At 39.9% G+C, this 23,315-nt stretch overlaps 1 protein-coding gene across 2 annotated transcripts in view; it reads left to right on the top strand.

The window, feature by feature from the left end:
• CFAP95 (cilia and flagella associated protein 95) overlaps positions 1 to 23,315 on the top strand; it is an 83,823-nt gene that overhangs the window by 22,129 nt on the left and 38,379 nt on the right. For both annotated transcript variants that reach the window (XM_069474129.1, XM_069474128.1), the window contains exons 2-4: positions 1,629 to 1,737; positions 15,381 to 15,499; positions 16,715 to 16,783. In XM_069474129.1, coding sequence (XP_069330230.1) covers positions 1,629 to 1,737; positions 15,381 to 15,499; positions 16,715 to 16,783 — 297 coding nt within the window. The remainder of the gene's footprint in view (positions 1 to 1,628; positions 1,738 to 15,380; positions 15,500 to 16,714; positions 16,784 to 23,315) is intronic.

Genomic DNA, 23,315 nt, shown 5'->3' with positions numbered 1-23,315 from the left:
AAAAATAAGGTGGTAATTGTTGTATACCGGATTTTGAAGCCTAGTTAATATTCACTATACAAAGACATTTATGGTGCTTTATAGTATATGAAGGATCATCTGCCTTTATTTTTTCATTTTAATTCTTATTAAAATCTTAAAAAGTATTGCTGTTATTTCTGTTGTCATTTTACACATGTGAAAATGGAAGCAAAGAAAGGTCAAGTGACTTGTTCAAGGTTACACAGCAGGACCAGGCTAAGCAATGACTCAAACTCCGGGCTGTGTTCGCTCTACCACTCCTGGTTCTTGATGTTGTTCAATATCCCCTACTAAGGACTTAAGTGAGAGCTTCCTGTCAGGCTCTCATAAAATGCTTGCAGGTTACCAAAAAGCACTTACGTGTTTTGCAACTTGATGCTCAGATTGAGGAGGGAAGAGGGCTCATGTGCGGTGCTCTGCCTGCCACCCCACCCTGGGCTCCCGGCTGCTGGGTGCTACTACGGAGCGGAGCCCTGCTCTCAGGCTCAGAGCTGGGGAGGCAAAGCTGATCTAGAAATGCAGGGCAGGGCTGAGCCCCCACTGGACTCAGGGTCAGGTAGGGGTCAGGTCTTCAAGGGCCTCATGACTTGGGTGCTGGGTGCCCCATCAGGTTAAGGGAAGCTGTCCCGCTTGTGCAGCCTGGTACCCACACTCACCACATTGTTGATTTTTCTTATTTAATTGTCTGTCTTTCTGTCCAGACTGTAAGCAACCGAGGGGCTCCATCAGACTTGCCCCCTTTTGCATCCCCTGCACCCAGCAAAATACCTGGCGTGTTGTAGGTACTTAAAAATATTTGCTGAATGAACAAACATATGGATAGGTGAATTCCTGGGTACGTAACTATCCCTTAAACAATCCTAGCCCTGTGTCCTTAAAGCAAGGCTCCCTTCTTAAGGGGTGCTTGGCCTCAGCTTCCTTTATTCTACCCAAGAAAATGCTATAAAAACAGCTACTTCTGTTGCCAGCCATGTCACCTCCTTTTTCCTCCTCTATCTCCAAATTCCTCTTTTCTTATTATTCCTAACCACTCTGTTAGTCAAGATGTTTGGAATATTTTTTTCTCTTCCATCTACATTTTTTAGAACTTTTTTTTTTTCTAGCTCGTGTTTAATTGTCAGCTTCTTTTATTCCCTCTTTAGAAGCAGGAAGCACAGGTTATAAATCAATATGAGCAAATATGTTGCTGCCTCATTTTGAAAAAAAAAAAAATTGTAATTAAAATTCATGGTAGAAGGAATTTCCAAAGTGGCAAGTTGCCTTTCTAAGGTATTACCATGTCTTATTTTAGAATTTACTATCGGTAACTAATCTACGTTACTTAATAAGATTCAGTTCATTGGAGTCAGTGAATAATTACTGTATGGGATAAGTATTGTTTTTGTGACATTATTAGTTTTATAAAGCGCTAAGTTGGTTTTAGGAAATAGCCTGAGAATTACTTGAAAAGAGATGAAAATATATGTCACAAATCCAGTAAATTGATAATTAAAATAATGCACAAATATAGTAAATTTTCATTAGATAATTAAAAAAATTAATTATCTAATTAAATACATGATAAATAAGCTTTATCCCTTAATGGACTCCTAATTTTTTGTTTTAAGGCACCGTGACCGAGAAGCTTTTCCCAAAGATTATGATATAGAGGGTCCTGAGAAAATAAAAAAACTATGCAGCTCAACATATTGGCGACTTGGAACCGATGAACCCCCGGTAAGTCGTTGCTGTTAATTTCTTTGGTTTAAGTCTGGAATCTTTGTCACAGTGAAACATGAAAAACTAAAGGGAAGGAGCATTTTCTCAGCACCACTCCCCTCCTTAGCTGTGCTAGTTACTTAGGCAGGTGACTTAGCCACTATGTGCGTCAGCAAAGTGTACCTCCTGCATAAGATTATTGGGGACATTCCATGAGATAAAGCAAGTAAAGCACTTGACACGTGCCTAGCACATAGCCAGTGCTTGGGAAATTGTTACTGTGGTTACGATGCTGTTGTAGCTGCTGCAGCAGCATCTTGCTAGATGTCCCCTTCACCTCCACAATAACCCTGTACTGTAGTTATTATTACCTCTATTTTATAGGGCCGGGCGCGGTGGCTCACGCCTGTAATCCTAGCACTCTGGGAGGCTGAGGTGGGCGGATCGTTTGAGCTCAGGAGTTCGAGACCAGCCTGAGCAAGAGCGAGACCCCATCTCTACTAAAAATAGAAAGAAATTATATGGACAGCTAAAAATATATATAGAAAAAATTAGCTGGGCATGGTGGCGCATGCCTGTAGTCCCAGCTACTCGGGAGGCTGAGACAGGAGGATCGCTTGAGCTCAGGAGTGTGAGGTTGCTGTGAGCTAGGCTGACGCCACGGCACTCACTCTAGCCCGGGCAACAGAGCGAGACTCTGTCTCAAAAAAAAAAAAAAAAACAAAACTCTATTTTACAGAAGAGGATAAAGAAACTCCTAGAGTTTAAGTGACTTACTCATAGTCACATAGCTTGGAAGTGGAAGAGTGAGAGTTTGAACCTAGGTCTTTGATTTCAAGTCTTCGTACTTGTCTTAAGGTAGTGGAGATGTGAGTAAATAAAGATATGCTATTAATATTCTCGTAACTTTTGTGCAACCTAGTTATAAAATGAATATTCATTGCATAAATAATTTCTGTTTGTATGTTAGTAAGCTACTGCTTGGCTCCTTGGGTGCCTGCTCAGTCAGCGTGAGGCAGGGGCTCAACTTCTAAGACTCCCAAATTGTGTCCCATAATGTCAGAAGCTTTGGAGCTAGCTGAAGACAGTTCAGCCTTAGAGGGTGGCCTCGGGGCCTGAAGAGCTGGTGATTTGACAAGGATGGATGTGCATGCAATGAGAAGACTGGGCTTATGTCACATTCTGCCCCCTAAGGTTGGGCTAGTTTCAGAACAGCTTTTCCAATAGAGAATGCCTAAGAAGATCCATAAATCTACATTGGAAAGTGTTCTAGAAGATTCTCTATCTTGCAGGGTGGTGAAAACAAATGAGCTTAGCATGGCAGTGCCATTTCCTTCCTTCTTCTTCTAGGCAATGGACAGAAAGTATTAATAATAAGGACAGCCTGAAAATTGGAGATTTATTTTAAAGTTACAGCTGCCCAGATATGGAATGAGGCAACTTACAGGAACCAAGACAGTTCTAAAGCAAGACGTCCCTCTCCCCACCCTACTTTCTCTGTCACACACACACACACACACACACACACACGCACACACACACGCACAGGCACACAGTCTCTGCTCATGCACACAGCATTGCTGTTTCTCTCTGCTCAGGTTTTCCTTTTGCCCCATGGCCCAGATCTCAGGGACAGTCTGATGGTGTCCCCAGTTACCGCCTGACCCTCTTGCCCTTTGTATCAGGTGTTCTCACTGGTCATCCCCAGCATACAGATGGGGCTACAGGGGAGAAAACGTTATTTCTTTTCTTTCTCTTTTTAGGTTCTGCATTGAGACACTTTCTTGACAACAAAAGTCAAATTAACAAAAAATAAATAAATAAATAAATAAAATAAGCAGAAGCTTATTAGCATATGCTATACACATCATGTGGGAGAGGCCTCAGTTTAAAAGTATATCTCTGTCAAGGCAGTGTCTTAGAGGCCTTGCTTAAATAGTATTTCAACAAAAATCCATAAATCCCATATAGTGACAGGACAAAGGAGAGAGCAGTGTAGTCTTTTAAAAGGCAGGAAAATGTTACAAGACAGTAAAATCTGTTCCCAAATTCCTCCCGTGCCTGGTGGGCCAATAAGCAAGTGCTGTCTCCAACAAGGAAGGATTCATGTCCTGCCATCAGGTGAAAAGAGGCTGAGGCAGAGTGTTCCCTGCATTTCCAGTCTCTTTAATTTAACAATTCTCAATATATAGTGGGGAAAAATATTTTGGTTTCCTTCAGAGCTCTGGAGTCCGATGCCCAACTCAGGCAATAGCCACCTTGCCCTGCTTCCCCCATGCCCAGCTTAACCTTGCTTTCTTGAGCGTGGAGCTGTGGCCAGGACAATAGAAAGGTGGGCAAGACAGGCATTGCCTGGCATGCACTTAGAGCCTTTGGTCCTTAAAAAACATTTATTTTTGATTCTTAAATAAAAATGCTCTTGGTTTCTGGGTTGTGGGAGGAAGTGAGATGAGGTGAAATATGAGGTGTGGAAACCACAAACATTCTTCCTCTACATTCTATGCATTACTTGGTCAAGCCTCAGATTTAATAAAGGATGTATAAATAAAGAGTAACATTTACCTTTTCTATGTCCTTTTGTGGATGGCCGTTGAAACCCTGTTGCTCCCCTACAAGGTTTGGAGTATGTATTCGATAGAAAGGAAAATAGATGAGGAGTCACTATTTCTGATGAAACTGCTACTCTCATAGCTTAATAATAAGTTACATTTTTCTCTATAGACTTTTTGTGTATAAAGCACTGGCCCATCCATTTTGTTTCTTATTCTTCATAACAAAGCTACAAAGTTGGCAAGAAAGATATTACCATTCCAGGTCTAAACCCAGACTTACAGATGTCAAATGACACACCCAAGGTCCCAGGTGCAAAGATAAGGAGGAGAGTATGAGTGCAGAGACTCCATACCTGCATGTGCCAGGTGTGATGCTGGATGTAGCAGGAGGATAGTTGAGTCCCTCTTCCTGTTGTCACTGAGTTCTGATGGAGGTCTAAAGACTAGAACATTCTTAATAGTTGGCAGGAGCCACACATTCTTTAGAGGCTGGACCACCTAGGCAGGACCTGCTAAGAGATCCTACACTAGGCTAAACCAGTATGAGTAGTTTTGTCCTTAAAGATGAGGAGCTGAAGAGTTGAAAGAGGATTTGTTTATTTGTGGGTTACGTGCCCCTTCTTCCCCAGTTGAGAGGGGCTTCAAGGGAAGCATGCAGAGAGATTAATATGTGTGTCCTGGAATTTAGAAGACACAGAGTCCGGGTATGTGACATATGCCTGAGAAACTACATGTGAGACGTCAGCCCTGACATGGCAGAGCAGAAAGAGAAAGGGAATGAGCCACCCTAGGAGCAGGGATGGCAATGGCCAAGGGTATGTGAGCCTGTGAGTTTCCCCATGGGACCCACTGAGAGATTCTGCCAGAGCCCTCTTGAAAAAAGCTGCCTGAGGGAGGAATAGGGGTGGTGGTGGTCCAAGGAGGCTGGGCACAAGGGACCCATCCAATATCCAAAGCTCAGGAAGAGGGGTTATAGCTGATAGGGGGAGGAGAAACTTTGCCTGCTTCCAGAAAGCTGCAGTTGGAAAGCCTCAGAGAATTCCTAAAAACAATTGCAAAAGTAGCCTAGGTGAGAAGGAGTCAATTTTGGGTGTCCTTCAAGTCCAGGGGCACCAGTGCAGGTCAAGAGGGCAAGGGCCACTTAACACTATGCCCAATCACCTGCTCTGTCCCCATCAGCTAGACTGGGAGGGGTCCGTGACCAGCACAGAGAGGCAGGGGAGGGTGACAGCCCAGCAAGCCTCCACCCACAGAGGCTTCCGGGCCCAAAGCAGGTGAGAAGCTCACATCTAATACAGTGACAAGTTTTGGTTATTCCATTGAACTGGAAAGTTCATGACTAAAATGAGATCCTTCTTGAGATTCGAGGGGCCCGGAGAAGCTATGAGACTGCCTAAGAATTTCATCAAACAAAAGGAAAGAACGAGCTGTCTGTGTGGGAGGGAAGGGGCGGCAGTTTGAGTAAAAGAAAATTGCTTCATAATTGCATCCTATTGGTGCAAGAGGATCAATTCAATAAGACGGTTGCATTAAAAGTGCTTCATTTCATCCTCTGGACGACTCTTCAGGCAGGTGCCATAAATGACTCACATCATATACATGAGGAAACTGAGGCCAAGGAAGCTTAATTACTGGTGTAAAGTCAAACAGCTAAGAAATGTATTAAAAATTAAAATCCATTTTTCTCCTCTGGCTCTAAAGTCGAAGATCTTATAAACTTTCCCAAACTGCCTCTTGGAGTGCCAAACTGAGCCACTTCTTGTTCAGTGGCCTCTGTACCCCCCACAGCTACGTCCTCCTGTCAGAAAATAAACCTGATGGCCGGGCGTGGTGGCTCACGCCTGTAATCCTAGCACTCTGGGAGGCCGAGACGGGCGGATTGTTTGAGCTCAGGAGTTCGAGACCAGCCTGAGCAAGAGCGAGACCCCATCTCTACCAAAAATAGAAAGAAATTATATGGACAGTTAAAAATATATATAGAAAAATTAGCCGGGCATGGTGGTGCATGCCTGTAGTCCCAGCTACTCGGGAGGCTGAGACAGGAGGATTGCTTGAGCCCAGGAGTTTGAGGTTGCTGTGAGCTAGGCTGACGCCACAGCACTCACTCTAGCCTGGGCAACAGAGAGACACTCTGTCTCAAAAAAAAAAAAAAAAAAGAAAAGAAACCTGATTATTTTTTGTTCTGGCTTGGGTATTGTATATATCTCACTGCATATGTGTTGAGCCTTTGATTTCTTACATCTTAGCTGTGACTTCTGCCCTGTTTCCTGAATTTCGTCCACACCCGTGCTGTTTAGCCCATCTGTTTCCCTCCTGAATGCCTTCTTAGCATTTTTGGTTTTTTTTTGCAAGGTTGTTGCTGAGTGGCTGCTTCTTATGTCCACTAGTATTTTCATTTAGCTGATTGAAGTTCTCCTTGCCCTTAAATGCTGTTGCTGGGACTAATGTGAGCATCATTTATTTGTAACAGGATTTTAAATGGGCCTTTCTTTGTCTCCATTTGGGCTAAGGCTTCGAACGTCTAAGAACAAAACGATAGCCTCATGTGCCAAGGTGAAGAGTCAGATCACTTATGTGAGAGCCTCAAAGAAGATGGTGCTATTAGTTTCCCACTCATGTGAAGGATATAAGAGGATTGAAATGCAAGAAGCCAAAAAAGAAGTTGGATAGTAGAGAGAGGGTTTGGAATTGGTAATGGTGTGCTGTAAGTCTCATCTGCAAAGCCCCCTGGATGCCTGGTGAAGTTCAGACACGAAGCTCTGGTGATCTGTCTGAAGAAGCAGAGCATTAAGAGGAAGCCAGCTACATATCCTTAAAGGTGGGGCAAGGATGCGTGAATGCTTGGGCCCAGATGTGGCTTTTGTGGATCAGATGTGGCCATGTGGAAGAGGAAGATGACATACAGCCATTTCAGAGCCTGTCCAAGAACTCCTCATATAGGGACGGGAGAGGGAATGACTGGGTTTCCAGGGTCTGAAGCTGGACAATTAAGTCCAGCCAAGGGCATCTTGTAGCATGGGACATGCCATTGAATGTTCCCAGAGGGGATCCCAAAGTCTATCAGAACATCCCAAGAAAGTCAGCTTTGAACGTTTGCCAATGCCGGAGTGGGTCAAAGGTAGACATACCCGGAGGAAACCAAAACAAGATTACATTCTGCCATTCCTGCACTTACCACTCTCTCCTTCCGTATATCCTCGCACTCTTGGCATCCACCCCAAGGAAGCTATGGGAGGTGGAGAGCAGGGAAGATGTCCACAGGAGACAATTGAGAAGTGGCCCATGTCTCTGTTCCCACTGCAATAGGCTGGGCCAGAGCAGGCCCAAGGGGGAGAAATGAGAATCTTTAACTTTTAAGTGAAATTTGAATTTTTGACTATTATATGGGACTGGTATTTTACTTACCTCAATAAGACTTTTCTTGAGACAGAAATAGCCAGAGCATTTTTATATTATTTGAAAATAGCCAAAAAAGTCCTGGGACATGTCTTACATTTCCTCAAAGAACATGAGAAAGGACTAGCGCCTCCAAATGGCTATGGGTGGGCAGTGATGGAGGAGGAATGGTGGATTTGTTTTCTGATTGTATCTGCTTACAAGTCCCACGTGCTCGATGAGACTGTTACCCATTAGTATGTAAAAGAGCAGCCCGATCTTATTGTCCTCTCTATCCCCTTTCCTTACTTTAGTTTTCTTCATGACACTTAAATCACTGGACATATTTTAGACTTATTTAGTTGTTAATTGTCTGTCTTCCCATTATTATTAATAGAATACAAGCTCCGTGAAAGTGGGGACTTTATTCTGTTTTGTTTCCTGTTGTAGCTTCAGTTCCTAGAACAGTGCCTGGCACATAGTGGGTGTGAATAAATATTTGTGGAAGGAAGGAAGGGAGGAAGGCAGGAGGGAAGGAGCGGAGACAGGAAAGAAGGAAGCAATGGAGGAAGGGGTGAAGGAAGGAAGAAAAGAAGGAAGAGAGAAAAGAAGGAAAAAGGAAGAAGGACTCCATTCAACAAACATTTTTTCAGGCCCTATTATTTTGCCAGGCATTATGCTAAGTGCTAGGGTAAGAAACATAATTCAAAACAAGGTCCTTGCCCATGAGGAAGTCATGGGTTCATAGGGGAAATCGGGGCATGTAACACAGTGGCAAGGGGTACGATGGCTGCTATGATAGGAAGATCAGGATGTAGTGAGGTGCAGCTAAACTGAAATGGTTGGTGGAGGTTCAGGGATGGTTTCCTTTGAGGCTCCTGAGCTGAATCTTAAAGGAAACATCTCTTGGTGGAGTCTGGAATCAAACCACTCAGGTTTCAATGTGGGGTAATCGGTTCCCTACTCAGTGGACATGTGGTTTCAGGAGGCCACGTGGGGCCATGGGGGATCTAGATTCACAGGGGAGCAGTGATTCAAACCACTGGGTTTGCTCTGATTGTCTTAGTCTAAGCAATGATGGGTAATAACATTTTAAACTATGGTATTTTGTTTTTTATTTGGACTTTATTCAGGTGCTACATAACTATATCAAAGTGAATTCCATGCAAACGGAAATCATCAGGGGTATGTCTACCATTGTTTCTTCAATTTGTGAAGCCCCTCTCCCAAGGACCTGCACAATGCTACCAAAGGCCCTGTCACAATCACTGTTACCCTCCTAGAGTGTTAGGCTGATGTTAAAGCGAGAGCCACAGAAAGGCTAAAGAAAGACCACTTTTGAGGAAGGGGTACATGTTGAATCATGAAAACTTAGAAGGATTAAGTGCAGAGCACATATGATGCTGTGTCATAGAAGGTGAGAACTTGTCAGACATAAAGGAACAAAGGAAAACACAAGCAATTCTATTAAACAGATTTTTCTTATACAGCTAATGGATCAATGCCAAGGCATTTTTGGAACTAACAGGACAACACTGATGAGCAAATTAGGCTAATATTAATAGCATCACAGTCATTTTGGATTTTAAAATGGCAAATAAATGAATAGTACAAAAGTATGCTTGCATTTATTTTATGACTAGATGACGAATAGTTAAGTAGGCCTAAATAAGAGCTGTTTTAGTGAATAAAAATATGACATTCAAAAATTACTGACCCTAAAAGATAAAAGGATATAATTATACCAGATCTGAGAAATTCAACTATCATTTATTTAATTGGCTCAGGCATTCTTTCCTTTAATTGACATAGGAGAATAGCAATTTTTTAATATTTCAGAATATTATGGGGGTACAAACGTTTTGGTTACATAAATTGCTTTTGTACCATTTGAGACAAAGTTATAAGTGTGTCCATCACCCAGTGTGCATTGTACCCATTAGGTGTGAGTTTACCCATTCCCTTCTCCTGCTTCCCACCTGCTTGATTTCTGATGAATGTTATTTCCATATGTCCACATAAGTGTTGTTCAATTAATTCCAATTTAATGGTGAGTACATGTGGTGTTTGTTTTTCCATCCTTGCGATACTTCACTTAGAAGAATGGTCTCCAGTTCCATTCAGGTTAAAAGAAGAGGTAGTTCACCATATTTTTATGACTGAGTAGTACTCTATGGTAAAAATATATCACATTTTATTAATCCACTCATGTATTGATGGGCACTTGGGTTGCTTCCACATCTTTGCAATTGTGAACTGTGCTGCTATGAACATTCGAGTGCAGGTGTCTTTTTTATCGAACAACTTTAGAATAGTATTTTTGACCAGTAAAATCATACATATACTTCTTGCATTCATATCTAAGCACCTGAAAGGAGCACATGAATCAAATTTTTGTAAATGGAATAATTTTAAATGCTGTTGTAGGAGAACCATTTAAACCAGGAGAAAGGAAGATATTTGAGGACAGGAGACTATTGAGCCAGGGTCTCATCTTGCTTCCCGGCTCCATAATCTCTGAGCTTGGGGTTGATGCCACTGGTTTCAGCATCCTCTCCTGGAGCTACTTTGGGTTGTCTTTTCTGATATCACCATATTTGCATCTGTTTTTCCTGTTTTAGGAATTATATATAAATGTCGGGCTACTGAGTGTACTTTCCTTGTTTGCTGCTGCATCTGTGGATTTGTTTATTCTCATAAATATCTTCTCTGTCATTTTTAGGGATTTGGGATAGGAACAAAAGCAGGACACCTGCCATTTTGATCCCATCACTCTCCTTTGCTTCTCCTTTTCTACATCAATAATCATGCTCTAATTTAACACTTAGAGAAATTAGATTTTAATTCTTCATGTATATTAGTTTACTTAAGCAGATATAACCGTTATGTTGCACAAATGGGACTTAAATGGTGCAATCATGCACATACACACATACGCAAACACACACACATCTGTATTCTTTGCCTCCACTGCCTATTCACGCTGCTTTGTGGAGCTAGTTCTTTCTTCATGCTTGGATAAAATCTTGTGCAGGTTCCACAGTTTTTATGGTCACCCTCAGATAACAAAAGTCTATTGGTCACATTTCAATATTTAAAAGATCTCATCAAAATGATGAATTTCATTTAAGGTAAAAACCTTTCTCCTTCCCCAGCTACAGCCTGCTCTAGGCTGGAGAAGTCTGCAGAGGGAAATCGGGGCTGAGGGATGGGTCTGAGTTGGCTGTTTTTCTATTTCTCCACCTGCTCTGCTCTTAACTTCTTTTAGACAACTGGACAACTAGAAGGACAACCTTTTGTGGTTATTTTAGTAATATTAGTTATTCAACTGAGACAATTTTGTGACAAGAAATGGTTTTATTATCTGAGAGTGATCAGGAAAAAAATGAGACATCCAAGATTTATTTTTTTCTAGGGACAGGAAAAGAACCATCCCATAAAAGCTTGCTTGAACAAGTGGGAAAAAACCAATGAATTTATTTTTCTGATTGCACATTATGAGTCCAGTTGTTCAAAATAATGATAGTTATATTTGTGGGGGCCTCCCTGGGGTCCTTTAGAATCTGTATATGGCACTGCTGAGTTTGCCTAGGTGTGAAAACAGAGCCAGAATTTCCAAGGGCAAAACTGCTGAGAAATAAGAATGGCCTTTTTAATGATTTTTAAAGATAAAGACTTCTAACAATGTCTTGGTATTTTTTGGCAATGGAGCAAAAAAAGCTACACTGGTAGGGGGAGTGCTATTTAACAGGCTAAAATAAGATTCTTAGTTATGACTGAAGATCTAAGATAATAGATGCCAACTCCTCCTTTATTCCAAAGTCAGGTACAAAACCACTCATGTAGGACATGCAAATCATTTGGGCAGTAACTGGTTTTGAGCTTTTTGGTCTCTCATTCACCTTGAAGATTTAAAAATAAACAAAGAAGGTTGACATTGAAGAGATCTGGCCAAAAGTATTTAGAACGTGGAGGAGCTGTCTGGAGAAAGCATGCATGCTGTGAACCCCACCCCACTGGTCCCCAAAGGGTAGGCGTGGGAAGTGTGTCCTCTTCCCTTCAAACCTGAGAGTGGGGCCTCAAGGGTACCACCCAGGGAACTTGATAAGAGTTCCCTGGAGGTTGAGGAACAACTGAGACTCATAGGGTGCAATTAGAAAAATAATTTCATTGTTTTCCCCTTAATCTGCTCAAGCAAGCCTTTAGGGGATGATTCTTTTCCTATCCCTAGAAGAAATAAATGTTGGACAAGTTCCCCAACTTGATGGATTGGGGTCTCACTCATGCTTGACAAAAGGCTCTAGGCTGGAGGGTTTCAGAAGCAGCCTGTAGCATCAGAGGGAAAATTTGACTTGGGAAGTACAATGCACTCCTTTCACTATGGCTCAGAGGAGCATGCTTTCTGAGGCCCTGTAAGGGACTCAAGAAAGAATTGTCAACTGAGCATCATCTAAAATAAATCTTGCTACAAGATTCTTCGAGGGGTAAGTAAGTCATCCTCAGCAAAAAGAGAATGTGTAACTTGAGGGGAAGTTGTAAGTGACCTCCTCATTTCCTGTACCAGATAATCAGCCTCCATGTCTAGTGGGTTTTCTGAAGTGCAGCCCATATGGAAAGAGTTCATTCTGGAAGATTAGAAATTGATACTTAAAAAAAATTGATAGGAAAACAGAACAAGAATGATATTATGAAATGAGCTTCCTGTCTACATTAGATATTTTTTATATTGTCATTTGACTCAAGCAAGATTTTATTATGTAAATTAGATGGAAATTTTAGTGATTATCCTGTGAGTTTGTACTGTGTTAATTTAGCTATCTCACATACCAAATTGCCAATCTCCAGTTTGTGATATACATACATATAAAGCCCGAAAGGCTTTTAAACATATGGTAGTGCTTTTATGAATTACCCATCCTTATGTCAGGTTATGAACATTTTTACACTAAAGTGATTTTTTCACATTAAGATTGTGTGGAATTAGGTTTGCCTACATGCAACAGAAACCATAAATCAACAGAGGCTGTTCACTAAGGTTTTATTCTTTCATGTAAAAAGTCTGGAGGACAGGAGACCGGGACTGATATAGAAGTTCCATACATTGTTAGAGACCAATTCCTTCCAGCTTTCTGCTCTGCCATCCCTTGGGTAGGACTCAAGATGGCTGCTGGAAACCAGTCATTATGTTCACATTTTATGCAGCAGGAAGAGAAAAAGAAAAACAAGACTTTTCCTGGAGGTTGTCTGTTACTTCCACTTATGCCTGATTGGTCACTAGTCATTGGTCATATGCTAAGTATAAGGGTGTCTGGAAAATGTGTTCTGTAACATCATGTGCCCTGCTAAAATTTGAGTTTCTTATTACTGATGAAGAAGGAAGGTCTAATATTGGAGGATAACATTTGCCTCTAATATAGGAAACACAGATGTTAAGAGTGGGCTATGGAGTCAGACAGCTTCTCCTTGACTCTTGGCTCTACCACTTATCGGTTGTAACTTTGGTCAAGAGTCTACAACTTTCTGTGTCTTTATTTTCTGATGTGTAAAGTGAGAATAGAAGAGTTGTCATGAGCATTTAATGTGAAGACATTTAGAATGGTGTCTGGCCATGTACTATTGTTATTGTCATTATGCCCATAATTTACTATAACTCACTAAGCTATAGCCAGTATAGCCTCTGGAGTTTGTATAATACTCTAGCCCTAGAACCTAGTATGATGCCTGATACTTCATAGAAATGGATGGGTGGATGGATGAATGAATGAGTCAGGCTGCATGAGTTTTTAACAGTGGAAGTTCTTTCTAGCTGATTTACCTGGGTGTTACTTAATCCTGTCCAGCCTCAGTTTTCCCTTCCATAAAATGGAAATGAATTATGCCAAGTGTTCTTCATCTGCTCCTCCAGATCTGCTCTCCACCCTTCTCAACCTGCTTTGTGCCAAAGAGGCTGACCTTTATGGACTGCGTCAACGGGCATCCTTGTCCTCTGGTTTCCCATTATTGGCCCATGGGAGGCACTTGCCGGTGATCAGAGGTGAAAAGAGAGTGAGCTTGGACATTTATTCCTGTGGTTTCCTCCCTACAGGGCCATGGTTTGGCAGTGGCTATGTGTCTGTTTTGAAAACCACAACTATCAGATGGCCCTCTCTTTACAGTGATAGGTTTCTCTGGGTCCCAGTAAGTGCCCTATCCTGTGACTCTCCACTATTGCTATCCTCAGGGTGTGTCAACATCGTTGAATTTCTTAGTGCTTGCCACTCTTTTATAAATAGATCTTCCATTAAATTCTCCTCAGTTCCCCATTTGATTGTTCTTTTCTTTCTGAGACCATGACTGATACTCAACATTCATAGGGTTGCTTTGAGTATTTAATGAAATAATACATATAAAGTGCTTAATACATCATCTGGCACAGAATAAGCACTTGATAAACTTAAGTTCCACTGATGCTATTATTATCTGTTTCCTTTTACTCCTCTATTTCATGTTTGGAAATATCTTTGTTTCATATAATTTTCAAAGGGTTGGTTGATTTGTTGAAATACTTTATGGCTGAAAATGATGAGAACATACCTAAGTTTAATTTTCTAGTCAATCTCATAAACTTTTAAATAAAATTATGGATATTAATTTTTTTCCCAAAAGATATTTTTTCTTTTTTTGTCATATATGAGACCCAAAACGGTGTCCCTCACCATTGACTTGTGAACCTGGAAATCTGAGAGAAAGAGTAGTTGAGCTAAGGGTATAAGGGCAAGATCTGGGAAATTGGGCTGGGAGGCTAATGATTCAGGAGCTTGAGGTCTTAGAGAGCAGTGCTCTGAGAAGCCAAGGATCTAGAGAGCCATGGAGTAGACCAAGGCACCCAGAACAGAGACTATATCAAAATTGTTTTTATTAGGATAGATTTCTAATTAGAATAGAGCCTTATTAGTAATGCAAAGTGAATCAAAGATGTTTGAATATGGCTATGATACTCTTGCAATTGAAGGCTCCAGGTTTCTAGGAGTGGTCTCTCTTTTTTTTAAATAAAAAACCTAGTTGGCTTTGTTGGATGTCTTGGGGAACCTACTCTTCAGGTTCATGAAAAGTAACAGCTTTCCTTGGTGATGAGTTCTGGTTCTCTGCTCTTAACCTCCATATTTGTGATCTTCTAGAGTTTTATATGGAGAAAATACTGAACCCTTTGCATCCATTTTTGTTCTCAAGATATCCTAGATGCTACCCATGATGCTTCTGCAATTGGTTTGAGTACATCTTACAATTTTCAGATTTCCCCCCATTATAATAATTTATTGACAACTCACCAAATTATCCTCTGTGATAGAGAGTGGATGTGTTCCTAAGAGCATAGGATGATGATGATGATGATGGTATCTGAAGTCCTTGTGATCTACAAAATGCTTGCTACAAACATTTTCTTAGGGAATTTAATACCAACCCTGAGAAGTATAAATAAGAAAATACAAAGTAGGTAGAGTTAGCATTTAATTACATGCAGCACTTTATATTTCATTTAAAAATTTGTTTTTTATTTTCCAACAATACACAGTCATTGCCATTTTTACATATTTATGATGAAATAGTTGATAGCTATGAGATATTACTTATTTTTTAATGTCAACTAGAGTCAGCAATTAAAATCAGAATGTACTTCAATAGAAATAAAGTTTAGTAACTGGCCATTTTTGGTGATTAATTCATTTTTCTTATAAGTGGCTTCTATTTTTCCAGATTTGGATATCAGAAGCACATGAACAGATGTCACAAGTTTATGTAAACAAAGAATTGGCTACAATAAAGAGCAAAGCCTTATTAAATGAGGAAACAATGAGCTCTGGGATTATTGAAAGGTATTCTTAATACTTTCTTTTGTTTACAGAATATGCAAAAGCAGAAAAGGATTTATATAAGTAGCAAAGAGGTATAGTGGCCCCAGCTACACATTCTAGGAACACATTAAGCACTTTTGTCTCAAACATCCACACTTTCTGCTCATGCTGTTGCTTCTTTTGGGAATTCTCTTTATTTTGATTGTTTACCAATCAACACTATACTTATTCTGGGTCCAGATAAAATGTCATTTCCTCTCTACAAGTTTTTTTCTGGCCCAGTATTCTGACTATCTAGGTTTAAACCTCAGCTCTATAATTTACTGGTGAAAGTTATTTGGTGTTTACAATCCAGTTTGTTCACCTGTAAAATGGGAATTTTAATAAAAGTATCTACTTCACAGGGTTGTTCTGAAATTTAGATGAAATAAAGTATGAAATGTGCATAGAAATATTGCCTGACATGCAGTAAGCTTTCATTAATCATCATTAATCAGAATTAATTGCTCTTGAATTTTTGCCTTTTGAGGATTTTATGTCCTGCATAACAGTTGGCATTCTAGTTATTTATATGTATGTATTTAGTCAGAGATCGAGTTCTTTGAGGTTAGGAACTGTTTTGTTTTTTTTTTTGTTTTTGAGACATGGTATCACTCTGTCTCCCTGGCTGGAGTGCAGTGGCGCAATCATTAGCTCACTGCAACCTCAAACTCCTGGGCTCAAGCTATCCTCCTGCCTCAGCTTCCCGAGTAGCTGAGACTATAGGCGTGTGCCACCACGCCCGACTAATTTTTCTTGTTTTTTGTAGAGATGGGATCTCTCTTGTTGCTCAGGCTGGTCTCAAAGTCCCGCTCTCAAGAGATCGTCTTTCCACCTCAGCCTCCCCAAGCGCTGAGATTACAGGCATGAACCGCTACACCTGGCAGGAATTGTTTCCTAATCATAGCTATTGTCCTGCAACCTGGCACAATGCCTCTCTGTGGAAGTGCATGATATAGCCTTTATCTTATGCTGTAATTATTGAAAAAAATGCAGTCAAGGTAATGATAAAAATGCTACAATTTCCATTTACTTGTTGGGCCATTTTATTTTGCAAAGTGCATAAAAGTTGCAAACATCACAACCCTTTTAAAAATAATTATCATAAAAATTCAGCCTCCAATTTGTTTTGTATGGCTTTGAAAGTATATGCGTGGCAGTCTAACACGTTTCCTAAAAGTTGTTATCTTGTTCCAGGGACACAGGATCACCTGCCAGAGGCTTTGGAGCCGTCTTTACTAGACATCCACCGGATTGGAACAAAATGTTAGCATTCCCTAAGCTGCTGCAGATTGTACAAAATGTTTCTTGATTCAGAAGGTTTGTTTGCAGGGGTGAAGGTATGAGGGTATGCCAAGGTCAACAAAATGCCTTTTACAAGGCTTTACATAATTTTTCTGTAACAAAAAATTTTTCCCATCAATATGCATAGCATTTATAATAGTATTAATGTTAATTCCCATTATTTGCAGATTCTATATTTGCTAATTTTTCTACTTGCTGAAATTTATGTATTTGCAACCTACAAATTAATACTTATGGGTCTACAGTGGTCATATGTGGACATGTGCAGAGCAGCAAATGTTTGAGTCCACCAGATGTGCACACTCCCAGCTGGGGTCACACTAGGTGATGTTCTGCCTTCTCATTTCAGCTCTCATCCTGTAAACAAGTGTCCTTTTCACAATTTATTTAGTGTGAAGTTTTATAAACTTTTATGCTTTTTGTTGGTGATCTCGTTGTTTAAAACGTCCCCACAGCATCGTTCTGAAGTGCTGTTGTGTTCCTAAGAGCAAGAAGGCTGTGATGTGCCTTTCAGAGGAAATATGTGTGTTAGATAGCTTCATTCAGGCACGAGTTGTAGTGCTGTTGGCAGTGAGTTCAATGTTGATAAATCAAAAATATATATTAAATAAGGTGTCTTTAAGCAGAAATATATATAAAACAAGGTTATATATTGATGGATTGGTAAAAATGTGACCAGAGGCTTGCAGGACTAATCCTGTATTTTCCCTAACAGCAATGGCTCACTATTTGCTAATTTAGTGTTCAGGGCAACTGCATAGTGCATTATCGTGAATAATGAGAATTGACTATACAGTAAGAGACTACTATCTTTACTAATGAAAGAAATACATTTATTTTGGGGAGGCATGAATTCTTACTACAAAAGAAAAAAGAAATTTCTTATCCATTCATCTTTCTAAAGAAGACAAACTTTCATAATGTATAGATAGATGATGTGGCAATATAAGCCTGTCAAGATTCTAAGTCTTGGATTGTGCATTATGAGGTTGTGAAGAGTAAGGAAGGCAACATCTGTAAAACAACTAGACCAGTAACTGATGCCTACCTAGTAAGCGTGTTGCTGGGCACTTGCTGAATCCTTGCGGTCTATAAATTCATACTCAGGGGAATTTTCTTGATTTATTTAATTCTTGATTTATTTCATTCTTGATTTATTGCGTTTTCTTTGTTCTCTCTTTTGGAAATCCTTTATTTGGATATTGGGTTGCTTGGCCTGGTCTTTTAATCTTCTTGTCTTTTCCCTCTTATTTTCTTTTTGTCTTTACTATCTACTTTTCTGTCTGTTTCTTCAACCCTACTATTGAATTCTCTTTTTGTTTTATGAATCTTTCTGTTTTTATACTATCTTTTTTTGGTTTCATGACTGCAATCTCTTCTCTTATCTATCTGGGGATGTTAATGATAGTTTGCCTTTTTTTTTTTTTTTTAATTTTCTTCCCCATGCATAATCTCTGTTTTCTCCAAGATGCATTTTTGTTTCTGTTTGTTTTTTATTTGTTTGTATGGTATCTCTCTTCTATGCTTGAGGCATTCTCCTCAGATGTCTGAGAATCAATCTTTGGCTTTCTTCTCATGATTAATAAATGGAGATCTGAGCCTGTTAGTGAGTCTTGTTGACTTGGATATTTACTGAAGGAATCCAGAGGGTGATTTTTCCAAAGAAGCCCTAGTGTCAGCAGAGTCATACATTGCTTGATGACAGGGATATGTTCTGGGAAATGCATCATTAGGTGATTTCATCCTTGTGCAGACATCATAGAGTGTACTTACATAAACTTAGTGTAGCCTACTCCACACCTAGGCTATATGGTGTAGACTATGCTCGCTCCTAGGCTACAGCTTGTACAGCATGTTACTATACTGGATACTATAGGCAGTTGTAACATAATGGTAGTATTTGTGTATCTAAACATAGAGAAGGTACAGTAAAAATACAGTATAAAAAGGTAAAAAATGGTATACTTGTATAGGCCACGCACGGTGAATGAAGCTTCCAGGACTGTTGTGGGTGAGTCAGTGAGTGAGTGGTGAGTGAATGTCAAGGCCTAGGACATGACTGACTACACTACTGTAGACTCTATAAACACTGTACACTTAGGCTGCACTACATTTATAAAAATTTTTTTCTTTCTTCAATAATGTATTAGCCTTAGCTTATTACAACTTTTTTACTTTATAAACTTTTAAATTATTAAATAGCTTTGACTCTTTTGTAATAATACAGCTTAAAACAAAACACATTGTACCAGTTGTACAAAAATATTTTCTTTTTTATGTTATTATTTATAAGCTTTTATCTATTTTTAAAAATTTTATCTTTTATTTTTAAAACTTTTTTTGTTAAAAACTAAGACACACACACACACACACACGCACACACGCACACATTAGCCTAGGCCTACACTGGGTCAGGATCATCACTATCACTGTCTTCCACCCCCACATCTTGTCCCACTGGAAGGTCTTCAGGGACAATAACGCACACAGAGCTGTCATCTCCTATGGTAACAATGCCTTCTTCTGGAATCCCTCCTGAAGGACCTGCCTGAGGCTGTTTTACAGTTAACTTTTTTTTTTATAAGTAGAAAGAGTATACTCCAAAATAACAATGAAAAGTATAGTGTAGTAAATAGACCAGTATCATAGTCATTTGTTATCATTATTTAGTATTATGTACTGTACATAATTGTAGATACCCTCCTTTTATACAGTTGACAGCACAGTAGGTTTTTTTTACACCAACATCACCGTAAACATGTGAGTAATACATTGTGCTATGATGTTACATCAGCCACAACATCACTAGACAATAGGAATATTTCAGCTCTATTATAATCTTTTTTTTTTTTTTTTTTTTTTTTTTGAGACAATGTCTTGCTTTGTTGCCTGGGCTAGAGTGCAGTGGCATGATCATAGCTCACTGCAACCTCAAACTCCTGGCCTCAAGCTATCCTCCTGCCTCAGCCTCCCAAAGTGCTAGGATTACAGGCATGAGCCACCAGGCCCAGCCTCTATTATAATCTTATGGGATCTCTGTTGTACATACAGTCCAATCTGTCATTAACTGAAACATCGTTCTGTGACATGATTGTATTTTAGTCTTTCCTCTTGGGCGGGTCACATTCCCAGAGGAGACGCTCCAATCTCCCACCTGAAGGGCGAAAGGCTGGTGCCTGTGTTCTTAGAGTGAGCAGGGCAATTGGGCTGGGACCCTTCATTGTGTGTGGTCACTGAATTATGTTGTTGATCAAGGACTTTTTCTGGTGAATAAATTTCTAGCTTCCTGCTGGCATAGGGGAGGGGCAGGTACTCTGCAGTGGGGACCAGGGGAGTAGCTTTGGAACTGTAACTGCTTTTCATCTAGCTCTTCCTCCAGGCCTTTGCTGACTTAGGATTCAGCTTCCTGAGTCAGAGACCTTTGTCCATCTTATCTTGAGGTTCCAAAATTTGTTTCTCTTGTCCCTTCTCCTGTTTACCCTGTTTAATGTGGTTTTAGTGGAACTTTCTGAGGAAACAAGGTTCCATGTGTATGCTCAATCTTAACTCTGACATTGTCAAGTCTTATCTGATCAGCCACCTCGTCCAGAGGACCTGCCCATACCTACTGCTACCCCACTCTCCCTGCCTTGTGAGGTCCCTGGAGGATGTCCATAGCACTCTCTACTTCTTTTATCCTAACACTATTCATCTTTGCTGCAATTACTTGCATTCCTATACTTATTGCTAAATTCAATGCTCTGAAGGGCAAGACTGTCACAGCTCTGTCCCCAGTGCTTAACAGAGAGCCTGACCAACAGCAGATACACCATAGTTATATCTGGAATGAATAGATTAGTCATTTCTGATGTTGAATAGGAAATTATAATACAAGGAGGTATGGCTAATTCCTATCTTATTTGATTAAGAGGTTCAAGGCCTTTAGAACCAAAAGTTGTTCTTAATTCTATTTTGGCAAATGCATTCAAAGACATGCTCTTTTAGAAAATCAGCCTTTATGAGTTTGAATTGCTAGAATTACTCATTTGTTTTATTTGATTCATGAGTATTAGCAAGGAAATAAATACACGAACACCTTCAACCATCCTCCACTAATTCCATATGTAATTCTTTCTTTCAGTTAATATACACTAATTATAGGATGTTCCATACAATAGAATGCTGTGGTGTTTTAGAATCTGCTCTCTTGAATATTAAGTATTCTTTTGCTTCTTGCCAACTCTACAGCTGTGAAAGTTAAATGTCAACTTTAAAAGGCAATGAATAAGAATGAGTTTGTTCAATGGACCAAAATAATGTGCTTCAACTTATAAAAGAAAGGCTGTAATCATAATGTAAATTTAGGCTTCAGGTTACTTCTTAAGGAAAAAAAACCCAGAATAATAAAAGTATAGCTTTCGTATTAAGGAGACATTAGTCTGATGCACTTATCTAAGGTTTTAGATATTGTCCATTACGTTATGATGGCATTTGACTGTCTGTTTCTTTTTCTCATAACTCAATCTATAGCCCACCTACTTTATTTTGGTCTGATGTGAAGAAGACACAACACTTTTCCTCCATAAATTGGTAACAAATATCTCAGTGAAATATATTGAAAATCAGGACATCTAGAATGTTTGATAAGTCCAGTGGGACTTGTCACTCCTGACCTTAACTAAAGGGTTCTGTGAATAATTCCTTCCACATATGTCACAGATTGAGATAGATGGGAAAAAATTGTCATATAGGGAGCAGTTAGGTTGACACTAAAATTGATATCAGAGACTTAAGCTTTAAAAAAGAGATTTATAGGCTTTGAGGCTAGATTGAGCTTGTCTAGAATGAAAACTATTTTCACTTGAGAGTTGGTCTCATTCCCACCAATGAGTTTCCAAGAAATTGACATTGCCAGTGATGGGAGGATGGGAGTCAGGGAGGCTCAAAGACCTCTCAGACATCAACAGTGCTCGTTTGGTCCTCAACAGATGCAGGTGCATGTGGAGGGAGTCTCTAAGATACATTACTTTTACTACATGGATAGAGACACTACAGGTATGGAAAGGTAATGAAAGGCACACAGGAAAAGTGGAGGGGAACATGAGTATAGTTAGTAAGTCAATTTAAGAGTCTTTGTCTTTCTACCTGATTCTCAAGCATCCTCAAGTAACTTTCACTTAATTTGGAGGTATTCTTTATGAGGCCTGAAAAACCAACTCACTAATTGTCAGAAGGCCCCTGTATATCTGATTATCTAATCCAAAATCATTTTATGATTTGTCCATAGAACCAGAGAGTTGCAACTAATTCATTCTAAGAAGTAAAGTTTTCCATGTAAAAATATGTGGACTGCATCTGTGACCATTAAATAAACAAAAGGAATCAAAACAACACAACAAACAACAACAAAAACTATATCAAGTAGATCCAATTTTGAAAGGGAGAGGTAGTAAAATATATAATTTTATGTTAAGATCTTATTTCTCAGAAGCTTTCATGTAAATATACACATATAACCATGTGAGGTCCTGGGATAATGGTCCACAGGAGAAGTCAGTTTTTTTGATAGGGAAAGACCAATTCTGGCATAGGGTGTTTGCTGTGTGAGAAGCAGGTCCATGGGAGCCTAGGTCAGTTTGAGGGTAGCCCAGGAGCACTGAGCACCTACTGGAGGATAGAGGAGTACTCAAGGTAGACCTCCCACAGGGCCAGCCCTAACCACAGCATCTTGTCATTTTTACCAGATTTCATTGCCTCCTGGTGGTAGTGATTAGTTCATATTGCTGACATTTTATGATAAATGTGTCTTGCTTCCAGAATGCATCCAAACACTATGTGATCCACATAATGGGAGAAGAAAGACATTAATAGTGTTTGGAATCACTGGGTAGCTTTTTGGAAATTGTGTGGCTTTTCAGAAAGAGCATCGTATTGGAGAATAAGAAACCTGGGTTCTACTTCTGGGCTTGCAATAAACCTGCTACGTGACCTTGTGCTGGTTAATAACCCTCTCTGGACTCCAGTTGTTTCCATTTGGACAACGAGAGGATTGAACCAAATGATCTGTAACATCCATTCCCACTCTAAAATTTTATGGCTGTAAGGAGAAAGGCATCTACAGTTGCATAAATGGGCAAGTTAAATGAGGCCCAAAAGTAGTTCATGCAGTTAAGTGCTCATCACTGGGACAGAGCACTTACCCATATGTGTGTGGAGTGGTCACTTCAGAGTAGCAGCAGCAAGCCTTGGCCACGGTTTAAATTCTTCTGATTTGTTCCTCTCATTGGGGCATTAGGCATCTGTAACATCTGTGGCACTCTGCAGAAGAAAGGGACTGCATGTGAATAGTATGAAAGTTTTTCTTTTGTCAAAGCACAGTGCAAGGCATTTACTTTTCTTTCTGCTGAGGCACTTGTGTGGCAGCTTGTGTCTTGGTGAAATGCCACCCAGTTGTTGGACATTTTTCCAGAAGAAAAAAAAGTTTAAAGAGTTGCCCTATGATGATGAGGAGGAT

The sequence above is a fragment of the Eulemur rufifrons genome, chromosome 7, assembly GCF_041146395.1.
Source record: "Eulemur rufifrons isolate Redbay chromosome 7, OSU_ERuf_1, whole genome shotgun sequence".
NCBI classification, from domain to species: Eukaryota; Metazoa; Chordata; class Mammalia; order Primates; family Lemuridae; genus Eulemur; species Eulemur rufifrons.
Note: the sequence above shows the minus strand (reverse complement) of the source record. Positions and strands in the feature narration are given on the sequence as shown.